Raw genomic sequence first — 14,439 nt, 5'->3', positions numbered from 1 at the left:
CCGACTGGAAGCTCCCACCTACCCCGGGGGCGGCCCGACCACATAAAAAAGCGGTAACCGCCGCCCGCAGCTGCTGCCCACCAGCATGAAGCTCACCTGGGACATCAACGATCCCAAGTTGCCTCAGGTACCGGGCAGGGGCACGGTGGAAAAAAAGTCTCTAGTGAGTTATAATGTGGGGCTAAGGAGGCTGGGGTGGTTGGGGGAGAGCCTCCCCTCTCAGCAGAGTTTGGAGGTTTGGGCTTTTGGCATGTGACTATGTGAGTCTTGGTGGGCTGCGGTAGTCTTTAGAAAGCTGCTTGAAGTAAAACCACAGTTTGGTGCTGGGCTTTGGCCAGCTGTGTACCAGCTACAGAAGTAGTCTTTGGCTTGGCTCTGGTCAGTTTTCTTCTCCCTCATTCCCCATTTAACGAAGCCTTTGAAAGAAGCTTGGTTTGGCTATTTGCTGTTGATGATTCAAGTTAGGTAAACGTTTCATCACTTTGTTGAAGTGACTTTTTATCTGCAAGGGGTGTTCAGTTTATCTCTAGCTGTAAGCCCTGAGTGCCTTGTTGATGCACAACTTTCCCATCTGGGACTCAATTTGAAGTTATGAAGCTTGTGCAGCTACAGGCTGGGGTCATACTCTAAGTGCTGGGAGCTTCCCTGTGCTCTCTGGGCTTGCTCATATGTGATGTATGTTAAATGAGTGTCGTGGGAACCATATTTTTGTGCTGTAAACGTTTGGATTCTGACAGTCTCAATTGTTCTTTCATTGCTCTGGTGACTGTGTTTTAGTAAGGAACTCAAGGAGGCTAGTGAAATCCCAAACTGAAATGTTCTCTCTCTGAACCAGTATATATATTTTGGAAGTATACTTGTAATAGCAACCTTTCTTTTTTTTTTTAGCTTCTATTTTTGTCAGACACTGTATCGAGCCTGTATTAGATGCATTTTTAAGAAACTATCCTATAGCCAAAGCTTTGAGTTTCCAGCCCACAGGTGTACAGTCCCACAACAAGAACTTAACAGTGTGCATGAGCAGGACGGATGGCTTCTGTTCTGTCTAGGCACATCAGTGGTAGCCCAGTCAGTAAGTTCTGGTAACAGGGGCCGTACCTTGCTGCTGGGTAACCTTGCTGCAAAGAGGAGTCTATGACAACAGACTATGTTGTTGTGGCTCGTGATGTAAAAGAGGAAAGGATACAGGCATTCTTTTGAGACACAGAAGCTCAGACTGCTTTTCCTCTTCCATAAAGCATTTCTCAATAAACTATTCTCTCAATATCGTTCTTTTCTTGCTGCTTGGGTGGCCACAGAAAAAGCCTGCACTCCCCCACCCCACCCCCCCCCCCCTTTCTTTTTTTCCTGTTTAATGTATTTTGTAACAGGGCAAAACCATTAGGTTGCAAATCCCTGCTGATAACTATTTTGCCCTTCTTGTTGCCTTGCTCTCCCAACCCCGCCTGCCCTGCCGCAGGAGCCCAAGCACTTCGACTCCTTCCAGGAATGGCCCGATGGCTACGTGCGGCTCATCTACTCCAGCGAGGAGAAGAACGCCCAGCGACACCTCAGCGGCTGGGCCATGCGCAACACCAACAATCACAACTGCCAGATCCTCAAGAAGTCCTGCCTGGGGGTGGTGGTGTGTGCCAGGAGCTGTGCTCTGCCTGGTGGTGCCAGGCTGCAGCTTCGCCCCGCTATATGTGACAAGGCTCGGCAGAAGCAGCAAAGTGAGGGATGCGTGAGGGGCGTTGGGATGCCCAAGGGGTGCTGTGTCTTTTATCTGGGCTTGGTTTCTGAACTGGGCTGCCCTTACTTGCATGCAAAGGAAGGCAAAGTTTGTGATGAATGGATTTATTTCCAAATTTCACTAATGTCTGTCTAAATACTTAAGGGAAAAATGGATCTAAAATCCTTTAACTCACTGGCATTCCTATCAAGTAGTCCACACCGTTCAGTTATGTTTAGTAGTCTGTTGCATTTCTTTGAACACTATATTTCAATCTGATTTTCTGTGAAGGCTGACCACCTTGCTCTTGAGCTCTGTTTGTCAGATGACATCCTCACCTTTAGCCAGTGACTTCACTAGTTTCTTTATCTCTATTCGCAGAGAAAGCCTGCCCCAACTGCAACTCGGCCCTTGAGCTGATTCCATGCCGAGGACACAGCGGCTACCCAGTCACTAACTTCTGGAGGCTTGATGGCAAAGCGATATTTTTCCAGGTAAAAAGCACACACATACATGCACTCACACACGACTTTTCTACAGAGATACTGTGTGTATACATATCTCTCACTAGAAAGAGAGTTCTTCTCTCATTTCCCTCCCCCTCCTTCACCCTCCTCTTTATTTTCTTCTCTTTGCATGTAACAGTGAGCAAGGCGGACTCCTGGTCCATTACTGAACTCTTGTCTAGTACAAATACTGCAAGAATAAATAAAAAATAACTCTTGGCTGCCTTTTTAAAAGCAGCACTGGAGGGTTAGCTATAGTCATTTTAAAGTGTAATATAGAATCATAAAAGCATTGAGGTTGGAGAAGACCTTTAGGATCATCAAGTCCAGCTGTCAACCAAGTCCATCACTAAGCCACGTCCCTAATTGTTGCATTAACACATCTCTTAAAGCCCTCCAGGGACAGTGACTCAATCACTTCCCTGGCCAGCCTGTAACTGATGCTTTACAGTCTTTTGGTGAAGAATTTTTTTTCCTGACATCTAACCTACACCTCCTCTGGCTCAACTTGAGGTCATTTCCTCTTCTCCTATCTCTTATTACTTTGGAAAATAGACCAACACCCACCTGGCTACAACTTCCTTTCAGGCAATTGTAGAGAGCAATAAGGTCTCCCCTCGGCCTCCTTTTCTCCAGGTTAAACAACCCCAGTTCCCTCAGTCATTCCTCATAAGACTTGCTCTCTAGTGCCTTTGCCAGCTTTGCTGTTGGAGAGTCTTTGGGTGTGCTCCAGCACAGCAATGTTCTTCTTGTATTGAGGGGCCCAAAACTGAGCACAGTACTTAAGATGTGGCCTCACCAGTGCTGAGTACAGGGATGTACATTTCCCTAGTCCTGCTGGACACACTTTCTAATACAAGCCATGATGCTCTTGGCTGCATTGCTGGCACATATTCAGTTAGCTCTTGACCAACACCCCTGTGTCATTTTCTGCCATGTAGCTTTCATCTGCTCTTCCCTAAGCCTGTAGTGTTGCTGGAGGCTGCTATGACCCAAGTGCAGGACCCAGCACTGAGCCTTGTTGAACCTTATACAGTTGACCTTGGCCCATCGATCCAGCCTGCCCAGGCCCCTTTGCAGAGCCTTCCTACCCTCCAGCAGATCAACACTCCCACCCAACTTAGTGTCATCTGCAAACTTACAGAGGGTGCACTCAATTCCCTTGTCCAGGTCCTTCATAAAGATATTAAACAGAACTTGCACTGGTAGTGAGCTCTGGGGAACACCACCTGCAATCAGCTGTCAACTAGATTTAAGTCCATTCAGCACAACTCTGGGCTTGGCCATTCACTCAAGGTTTTTAACCCAGGTAAGAGTACATCCATCCAAGCCATGAGCAGCTATTTTCTCCAGGAGAATGTGGTGGGAAACCATCAAAGGCTTAACTAAAGACCATATAGACGACATCCACAGACTTTCCCTCATCCACTAAGCAAGCCACCTTGTCATAGAAGGATGTCATGTTGGTCAAGCAGGATCTGCCTTTCATAAACCCATGCTGACTGAGCCAAACCACCTGTGTGTCCTTTAGATGCTGGGTGGTGGCACTCAGGATGATCTGCTCTCTAACTGTCTCTGACATTGAGGTCAGACTGACAGGCTTGTAGTTCCCCAGGGTCCTCCTCCCACCCCTTCTTGTAGATGGGTGTGACGTTTTCTAAATTCCAGTCAAATGGGAACTTCCCTGTTAGCATCATTATAGATGTTAAAATTTTCATGATTACAGTGCACAAGTATGAATAAAAAAGTTGTCCTGCACACTGGCACATCTGACAACTGACTCTCACCAAGAACCTAATATTTATTTTCTATTAAATAAATAGGGAAAGGAAAGCTTTGCTTAAATAGCACAAGGTCAAATGTGAAAATTCCCTTTCAATTTTAAAAGGATTTAAAACCTCGCTAAAGAAGAAATTTAGAAAGCTAAAACCTGAATTTCATGTTGATTTTTTCCTCTTCAGCAACATTAGAATGTCAAACCTGCTTTGGTGGGGGGGGTGTACCCAATTATCTCCTGAGGTCTTTTCCAACCCCTACAATTCTGTGATTAGGACAAAAAAAATTAACAAAAAGATTCTGTTCTATGAGATTACATTTTCTGTTAGCTTGGGGGCGGGGTGGGGGGGTCTCTGATTCAAACCGCGGTGAATTTTGTTCTCCAGTCAGTAAATGGAAACAAACTGGCCAAATTGTCATACAGGGCTTAGGTGGGTTTTATTCAGATATTGTTACAGGCGTGCAAAAACCAAATGTATTTACCATCAAAATAGCTGCTAAGTCCTCACTTAGATGTCCTTTCTCAAATAATAATTAACAATGTTTTTAAAGTAATTTTAAGTTTCCTACTATGGATTATGGACTATATGAACACTCATTTAGGGAAATGTAATGGATAACACAAGTAGAATATATTTTTATCATACGTCAATATAGCTTTGGATACAGAAATGTGACCATCCACAGATGTTTCAAAGCATCCTTGGATGGCTTTCCAGGGTATATGTTTTAGTCCTGCTAAATAAAGTGTTTATTGTTTGTAGAGCAGAGAGTATTTGCCATCTGGTAGTGTGAAACTTCTTAAAGCTTATTTCTGCTGCTTTAGCAAGTGGCTGTTGTAATGCAGAACTGAGATCCTGAACTGTAGAAAATCAACTCAATTACATTTATAATCCTTCATTTATTTTTTTTCCCCTCAGTTCTGACCAGCTCTTCCTCAATGTCACAGATGTAGGCAACACTTATGCTCCTTCACCATCCAATCTTGCAACCCTGCAGTGCTCTCTGACTTCCCCCTCACTTCTTACTTCTATCTATTTGCAAATCATGATTTATTTTCTTAAAAGGTAATACCTCATTTTTTCTTTAGTTTTTCCTCCCTGTTCTCTTGCCCCAAATTACAGACCATGTTGTGCCTATCTCTTACCCTACTTACTGAATTTTCTCCTCTTTTACCCCCTTTCAGTCCATATCTAATTTTCTGTTCAATTTAATTTAGGCTAAAGGAGTCCATGACCACCCCAGGCCAGAGAGTAAATTGGAGGCAGAGGCAAGACGAAGTGCAATTAAGAAGCAAACGTCTTCTTCCCGCTATTCCCAGAAAAAGAGACCTATAAACTCAGAAGTAAGTCAAATAATTATTCAATCTAAAAAGTGTCATAAGCATGTTCTGGAGATCCTGGGGCAAAAAAAAAAAAAAAAAAAAAGCTGTGCATCATGTTAAATCTGTTCTTTTGGGGCTGAAAGGAGCAATAGTACAGGTGTCAAGATGGGTACATTTGTGGGCAGAATCCATTCCCAAATCTGGAATATCTACTTGTCCTTTGCAGGCAGGAAGGTACTGCGACAGCAGTGGCTATGTCAGTAACCTACAGAACCTGCCCTGCATGGATGGCCCAGAAAGAGTTGGTATCCTCACAGACACCAGTTTTTCAATTCCAGCTCAGTCTTACCCTTCACTGCAAAACACTGACCTTTACAAAGCATCTTATGACTCTGCCAGTTTCCAAGAGGACCAGCTATCACCCTACCCAAAGTGCCCCAATCCAAGGATCTACATGCCCAGGCCACACAGCTATGAGTTTGGAGTCCCTACTTTTATAAGTTCCAACCCTTACCCAACCTTTTACAAAGATCTGGCAAGTCCTGCTGTCGATGCTGACCCCCTGGGTTTGAATGGATCTCACTGCAGTGCTGGGACCTCCCATGACAAGAGCTTTGATAACCCTGGCAGACAGTATGGACTGAAATCAGCTTGGGGGAAAACTGGCAGCGGGGACCGGAGTGACTATGGACAGATGCAGACAAGCACTAACCACCCTTACTGCGGCGGGGACTACCCCTGCAGGTATGGCCCCAGTCCCTCCCCCATAGCTCCACCGCTGCAAACGGTCATCACAACCACCACCAAGGTGTCCTACCAGGCCTACAAGCCGTCCTCGCTGAAATACAGCGACAGCCTCTGCGACGTGAAAAACCTTCAGAGCTACACTCACGTGGCAGAAAACGTCTCGGGTGCCATCTATTCAGGGATGAAGATCCAGGAAGATTTTGGGATGATAAAGTCAGCGTTGCTCTACCAGCATGAACCAGTCCCCACAAAGTCCGAATCTGCTGAGGGCGTGGAGACCTATCGGTACGGCCCACTGCTGGGGAACAGCTACGCTGAGCATGAAGGACAGGCCTTAAGGTTTGAGAGTGCTGAATATTGACAAACATTGCCTAAATGACAAATACATGCAAATGGAAAAACACATTCTTGTGCTGGCCGTGTGCATGCTATGGGATGGGACTTGCGGAGAGGTGAAGAATCAGTACTTCAGGGCAGCTTATTCCCCACAGGAGCCTTTCTGGAGCTGTGCTGAATGAAGCATATTTCACACCATTTCCAACAGGCACCACCCAACCTCTAACGTGGCAGAAGCAGCTGAGCCCCAAACATGCCTGGGAGAAGGCAACATGGAGACACGGTGCTACTGGAAGTCAGTAGCCTCCTCTGACGGGGGATGCTAGCCACTTATAGCCACAACTCCTGCCAGAAGTCTCAAGCTTTGAGATAAAACATTCCATCTGTGAGAAAAAAAACACTTAGCAGGTGATGGGAAAAAAAAATGAAGGAATGTGGCTATAGACTGTAGCCAACGGAAAGAGATGACTGAAAACAAAAGAAACGAAAGAAATTAAAGCAAGACAATCTGCTGAATAGTTCACCTGCTGTGATCCATTTGGTGAACTTCATGCAACTTTCTGATCCCTGGCATCAGGAGTACAGACTACACAGCCTTTCAATGCAAAAGGAAAGCCCAGGTACAGCCACACTGCCACTGAGAACTGCAACACTATCTGCAGGCAGGAAGGCTCAGGTGATCCCCACCAAGCACACCCAGCATCATCTGAGTGTCAGGGTTGCATATGTGGTTCAGAAAATCATCAGCAGGGAAACCCCTTTGTGTCCAGCATGCTGGTCAGACCAATACTGTGCAGGTACTGCTGCAGAAATTCACCCTACCCACGAATACAACTCCATCCTGTCTAAAAGTGAGCGGTCCTAGCTGCTTAGCAGTATGGGTCAGCATTAAATGTACTTTCCTGGGTCACCCTTCCACACTCTGCCTCTCCATTAGATCTTTCTCTTTCCTCCAAGGGACTTCTTGTCACTTTCATTTCTGCAACCATAACTCCCCAGGACACCACTGTTCTCCTGGAAATGCAGCAATCAACAAACTGAGAGGCCACAAAACTTCTGAATGCCCTGAGCTAAACAAAGACAACATAAGGACTTGCATCTCCATTCCTAGCTAGTTAAACTGATTCCCTGGTAAGCCAGGAAGAAGAATACGGAAGGAGCACTGTTGGCTTAAAATTTAGGTGCTTTGAGAGCTGCCTGCTACCAGAACTCATGTAAACTGTGCCGAGCAAGGGAGGTAGGTCAGACACAAGGGACTGGGTCAGGGTGACAGAATTTCTGACTGTTACCAGGTATCTCTAGTTATTTTTGGCTATTCAAGTATTTTGGAAAAACTGGGTTTTGTATATTTTTGTTATGCTTTGAGTAACTGTATGCTACTGTACCCTTTCAATAAACATAAAATCCCAGTTCAAAACAAAGCACCATGTAAACTAGCATAAGCTGCAGGCTAGTTTGTTTCGGTGTACAAAACCTTGTAGTGCTATCATCAGACTGCTAAGTGAGTCTTACCTGCAAAGCATAGTGTACAAATACCCAAGTTTGTTTTTTAAAATCATTGTTTCTGGTGCAGTTTATTTTCTTTTTGTATTTTTATGAAAATGGTGTGTGCACTCCAATATGTGAAATTGAGCCCCATGGGAATTTGTTTTATAGCATCCTGTTTCAGCAATGGATTTTTTTCAGCATTTGAAAAATTCAAGCCATTTGAAGCTGGAATTTAAAAAAAAAAAAACAAACCTGAATGAATTCATCTGCAGTGAACATATCTTGTCTCTTAGGGTATTTGCTGTATACCTCACTTGGCTCTTGTTCAACTCTCATGGCAACTCTTCTGGCAGTTGTTTTGAAGTACTGATTTACTGATTGTGGTAAGCAACATCAGTTTGATAATTAGCCTGCACACTATCCTTAAAAAAACAAACAAGCAAACAAAAATTTAAAAAAAGCCCACCAGAAACTGAGATTTCTCATCTGTACTCCAAATCACATTGAGGCAATTGGCACATAGAATAAAAATGAAGATTTACAGCCTCCTAAGTTTAAAAGAAAAAGTAACATAATGGAGGGGAATAAGGCCAAACAAAATCTGGAAAGATTCACAGCAGGTGCAAAAATCAATGAAAAACTTAAATCTGTAAGTTGCTCAATTCTGTATAGAGTTTAGAGGATTTAGACAACCACAGCTCAAGCTGCACCTGTAAAACATTCAGACAAGCTGTGGGGGGGTTGTGCTGTTAATACCACGAGTATAAAACTTGTTATTGTAGCTATATGCTTAAATCACTGTACTATGATCCTAAATAGAGCCTTTCCAGCAGAACTTTGTACATTGGTCTAAGTGCAACCAGTTGTGTCAAGATGCTACTTTTTGGGTGTGGATTGATTTCTAATGAATGTGACAGCTGTTTAAGCACAGGAAAAAGCTATAGTAGCAATTACCTCACCGCATCACCTGCAGCACTAGAACAAATAAAACCACTCTAAAAATTATTGTGGTCTTTCTTCACTTTGCTCCCTTTCATGCACAAGTGTCTGGGACAAGGTGCATGTATGTTACCTCTTTCAGATAAAAGATCAGATGGCTCAAGTCTGGTGTTGTACATAGTTTTCTCTCCAAAATATATATATGTAAAGGCAATGCGAGCTTCCATAACAAAAAAAGCTGAAATTGAAAGCCTCCTTGTTGGCTTGTATAGCTGTGGAATTGCCTTTAAAAGCGTGTTTCTCAAGCCAAGCAGCATCCTGAAGATGTGCTCCCTTCGGTCCCTGAGTAAGCATCTTCTCTTCCATTAATCATCCCCTTCAAGCATGGTTTCCGGTCCCATGTTGAGTACATGAGAGGAGCCCCGCGCCAGCCCGCATCCTATACTGCAGCAAATGTCTTCATCTAACAAATTCCAGTTGTTATGGCAAAATTCTGGAGGGAGGAGGGGGAAAAAAGGTGCTTTCAAACCTCAGCCACCTGTGGCTCCGGCTTCATATGGACTACAAAGGCCCTACTGAGGTAAAGTACCATTTGTCCCTGCGCTGAGGCTGCCCTTTGTACCAAAACAGCAAGCTCTTAATGCTAAAGTTTAAAAGCCCAAGTGTCGAATGGATGCCTCCCAGAGACAAGAGGCCTCATGACAATGATTTTCAACCACCTACTCACTGCATGCAGCTGTACATCACACACCTGATGGGTGCAACTACAAGCAGGCGGCATTTTGTGGTGCCATCTCCTACTGCCCGGAGGACAGACGCTGGCATGCTGTCCTGCTCTGTGACCGCGTGTGTCAGCCCAGCCCTGACAAAGGCCTCTGCTGAGGTCTTCATTCTTCCCGATGAAGGTTACCTTTGGGCTTTTCAAATACAGTGAATGCTACAAACAAGGCGTGCAGGAGCTTGGCTGTTCAGGGCTTACTGAGCTGGAAGTAGTTGATTGCCTTGTTTTGGGGTACAGATGATCATCTTTAAAGATAGTGGGAAGCTTTTCTCCCAGCTCTGTGAGTGGAAACCAGAGCTACTCTATAGATGCTGACAATGCAACAGAGCAGAATATGTTTTCTGAGACTGGTATGGTTTGTTGTGGAGTTTTTTGGGGTTTCTTGTTGTGGGGGTGTTTTTTTGGTGGTTTTTTTCCCCTGGGGGCTTTCTGCACTTCTTTTTTTTTTTTTCTGGATTTCTGGAGATTTTCTTTGAATCTTTTTGGGGGAAGCTATCTAATAGAACCACTGACAAAACTAGATCATGTTTCCTGAGAGGCACCATTTAGCAGGACGCACAGTGCACTTCTAGAGATGCATTTAGGAAAGTTCTTGTGATTCCCATCTTTATCAGTAGAAGTTTCACGCAGATAAAAAGAGAAGTGGGACGCTTACCGTTGGAGTAGTTCCTCCTGATACAGAGAGTGAAAAGATAGACCAGGCTAGATAAAAGCCGCCTGAGAAGTATTGAGACTGATGTACAGTGGTGGCCTGTGTAATTACCTTAGGTGTTCTAGCTGTGTAAATAGCTGCCTGTCACTGACAAGAAAAGGGAGGGTGAACCAGTTGCTCTTTATGTAGTGCTACAGCTGGGATTGTGTAAAACAGTGAGTATATTTCAATGTGACATCCCTGTGGGCTTGCAAGAGTCCATACTCATTGCAAAGACCAGTGGGATGACACAGGTGCGAATAGGTATCACACAGAAACATTGCACGTTTGGATCAAACATCCAAAAACCAAACAAAAAAAATCAAACACAAACACAAACCAAAGGGGGTTCTTTCAACAGAAAATTAGCAATGGCTTTCCTCATGTGTTTGTGTAAAACGAGCAGGGAAGCAGGTGTATGAGGATGTTCTTGGAGATCCTTTCACAAGGCTCACAAACATCACTGCGGCTCCTGGTCCTCTTTGTTCCAGCCTGTTGCCTTTCCTTCAGTTTCCCCGGTTCACAGCAAAGCACAGGGCAGCCCCTCTCACCTGTCTTTATGACAAAATGAAGTGATAAGTGACTGGGTTGCAGCGCTTGTCCTGCCACTCCGCAACAGCGCTGCAAGTTTGGCTTAGACACCGGCAAGTTCTGTCTACAGCCTCTCTGTCTTCATGTGCCTGAAATGTCAAGGAGTGTCTGGGAAAGTACTAGCGATTGACAGGCGCAAGGTCCCCGTAGCAGAGTTTGTGTCACACCTGTGCAAAGCTAATGTTGAAATTATTTAAATGTCAGGCCCCTCGTTTGTGCCAGAGCTCTTGGAAGTGACAGCTATCAGACTAGAAATGCTCCATAAGCGGCCATGAACATCGTTCTAGTGCTTTCCCTGATAACAGCATTAAAACAGCTGTGACTTCCTTCCCTTCCAACAGCTAATGTCCTTGCATAAGAGATTACAGCTCCAGAAACCAGCCTGCCAGGCAATGTAGGACACAAGCGCAGCCAGAACCCAGGATGCCTCACGTCAGCCCAGCAGGGAAAGGCAGGCGCAGTCTGGAAATTGCCAGCGGACGAGGAGGGAGCCTGTAATGTGTGTAATGTACACGTGTAACAACGTTCACACCCATCTTTACAGGCGAACGAATGCGTGGTTACATGCTTTGCTACATGTGGCCAGCTCCTGCTGAATCTCTGCCTGAATTCTGCCCGTGTGGGTGACAGTACCCTCTCACTTCTCAAATCCAAGCCTCACCTGTGAACTTCATTTTACCTTACCTGGGAGGCACATCTGAGGCTTTATTTCAATAAAGGAAGTGGGCATATTCAGTTACAGAAAATATAATGTTGTTTTCTTGTACTGCCATTTCAGCAAACTACATGTGAGCGGTTGAATCCTTCAGATTCCAGAAAACCGATTCCCATGGCCCCATGTTCCACCCAGTTGACTTGAGGTAGAATCAATTCATCTGTCAACGGCGCTTCAACCACCACAAAGTTACCACGCCAGTTAATAAGGAACAGGGCGGGAGGGGAAGGTATAATTAAAAGAGCTTCCCGTTTTCGCTCCGGGAGCCTGAGTGGGCAGATTGATGGAGTAGGTATGAAGCTGAATTTCTTAAAAAATGTTCTGCTTTTCCCTCCACGCTGGCACTAGTGGTTTCTGTGTTGAAAAGATCTTCCTCCTGGCGGTCTGTGGCTTCCTGACAAGGGGGAGTGAAGGGGCAGGCGCCAATCTCCTCTCTGTGGTGACCAGTGATAGATCCTGAGGGAAAAACATGAAGCTGTGACAAGAGAGGTTTAGGTTGGATATTAGGAAGAGGTTCTTTACTGAGAGGGTGGTCAGGCACTGGAACAGGCACCCCAGGGAAGTGGTCACAGCACCCACCTTGGCTGAGTTCCAGAAGCATCTGGACGATGCCCTCAGTCCCATGCTCTGACCCGGCTGGGCCTGTGTGGAGCCAGGAGTTGGACTCGGTGGTCCTTATGGGTCCCTCCCAACTCAGGAGATTCTGTGATTCTCTTGCCGCTCGCCCTCAAAAGCATTAAAAATTACAAAGTGCCAACAGATCTTGAGACTTAAAGCGCCACCCCACTGCCAAATTTACTACCGGGTTCAGACACCGAATGCGCCTGGTTTCATTAACCACGCCTGCGGGACACATGGGCGAGGCGCATGTCCCGAAGGGCCAAGAAGAAACGCCGTTATTGTTTTTAATTGGTCTATATTAGGACACCTCTAAGCGCTCAGAGTTCCCCCGGCGTGGCTATCAGCAGTGCGCGCGTTACTGGACCGCTCGCAGTGTGAGTAACGGGGGTAAGTAACTTGGGCGGCTCGGCTCGGCCGCACGCGGCACGACCGGCACCGCCACCGCTGACGGCGGCACGGGCGCTCGCGGGGCGGTCCCGCGGGCTGGGGTGCCACCTTCAGGGAGCGCGTGACGCGGCTCCTGGCGCCGGCCCCGCGTGCGTCCCCGTTGAAGGCGCCCCGACGCTCTCGCGCCGAGTTTCGGCCTGCTGGTGACCGGGCGCGCGCCTGTCCCCCGCGCCCCCCTCCCTTCGCGCACACGCAGGCGCGCGCCGCCCCCGCCCTACCCCTGCCCCGCACGCGCGCGCACGTGTACCCGCGCACCTGGCCGCCCCACCCGCACCTCGCGGGGCCCTCGCGCCGCGTGACCGCGCCGAGTGGGGCGGGGCGGGGTTGGCGACAGGCCCCTCCCTCCCCCCCCCCGCCGTCCCGCTGCCTCCCTCCGCAGTCGCTCCGGCGACGAGGCAGAGCGGTGCGGTGGCGGTTAGTGCTGGTGGCTGCCCGGCTGGCGTTGCCCGCGGCGCCGCAGTGAGTGGGCGGCCGCGCTCGGTTGGCGGCGGCGGGGAGGGGGCTGGGTCCCTCAGCGGGGGCGGTGGGTGTCTGGAGCGGGTGTGCGTGTCCGCGTCCCGCCTGTCCGGGGTGGGGCCGTGTGGGGCGGCCCCAGGGTTGCGGCAGGAGCTGCTGGGTTAGGATGGGGCGGGGGTCGCTCGGCCTCCGCTCCTGAGCGGAATGGCTTCTTTCGGCCCCCGGGCTGATTTGAGACGGGCCCGGTGGCGAGCGACCGTTCCTTCGCGTGCCTGAGGGGCCAGTCCGCGCCTCAGGGCCGGGCTGGGGAGAGGCAGCTCCGCGCTGCCGGGGCGCAGCGTGCCCAGGCAGGGACGCCGCCGGCTTTGGCTCCGCTGAGGCGGCTCCAGGCCGTGGCAGCCCGGCGTGCTCCGGGCTGGTGAGAGGAGGTGAATCTTTATTTATGAGAGGTCGGGTGAAGCTTGAGTTTCACAGCCTGAGAGGAGGCTTGCGCTCCCCTTTCAGCCCTCAGCATGTATTAAGGGAGGTAACCGCAGCCTCTCGGGAGATCAGCGAACGTCATCGCGTGAAGCTGGAGTTGGCAGGGAGACGGGCAGTTTCTGAAGGTAACGTGTGGAAGTGTAGAGAGGTGAAGAGTAGCCTGTGTTGCTTCTGGACTGCTGTCTCCCTGACAGCACCGCTGCCCCTGGAAGCTCTGCTGCTCACCGCATCACGGGAAGGCCTCACAGGGCTGGGAAGAGGTAACCGCGCTGGCACAGGGTGGCAGCTTCCAGGCAGGTCACTGTTGACACATCCAGAAAAAGTTGAAGTGGATCATTTCATTTTGAGACTGAGGCTGGTTTGGAATAAAATGAGGGGACAGACTTCCAGCAAGCTGGAGTTCCTGTTTTTTTTATTATATGCCCTGTCTTGAATGCCCCATACAAATAAGTGAAACAGTGTCTGAGGCTTTTGAAAAGACTTTTAAAAAATATTTCAGTCAATACATTTGAAAGCACAGATACTTGTTGCCAACATTATTAGTTTCTTTGCAGCTGAGCAGTCATGCTTTTAAATAACCACTGGTCTTTTGATTAGAGTAATGGGTTTGCAGTTAATCTCCAGAACTGGATCCACCTGTCACAGGACCTGATTACTGCCAGCTTTAGCAATATACAGTCATTGCAAAGGAGGTTCTTGTAGCAACAGTTTTGTTTATGGTTGGTGGGGGTTTCTTTTAGCTTTTAAAATCTGTATGGGCGCCTATTCTGTAATGTGAAGTGCTGCTGGTTTTGATGGCTGAGAGTAACGGCATGCCCTGTGATCCATGT

General features: G+C 47.5%; 1 protein-coding gene across 1 annotated transcript; it reads left to right on the top strand.

The window, feature by feature from the left end:
• Positions 1–85: 85 nt before the first annotated feature.
• On the top strand, positions 86–6,425 carry GCM2 (glial cells missing transcription factor 2; the record flags this gene model as incomplete). The annotated part of the gene is made up of 5 exons (XM_084280339.1): positions 86–127; positions 1,460–1,712; positions 2,093–2,205; positions 5,213–5,338; positions 5,544–6,425. 5 exons carry the CDS (start codon positions 86–88, stop codon positions 6,423–6,425), a joined length of 1,416 nt encoding a protein of 471 aa, XP_084136465.1.
• Between the last annotated feature and the right edge of the window lie 8,014 nt (positions 6,426–14,439).

The sequence above is a fragment of the Gallinula chloropus genome, assembly GCF_964237585.1.
Source record: "Gallinula chloropus genome assembly, chromosome: 2".
NCBI classification, from domain to species: Eukaryota; Metazoa; Chordata; class Aves; order Gruiformes; family Rallidae; genus Gallinula; species Gallinula chloropus.
This window is presented reverse-complemented; position numbering and strand designations above follow the sequence as displayed.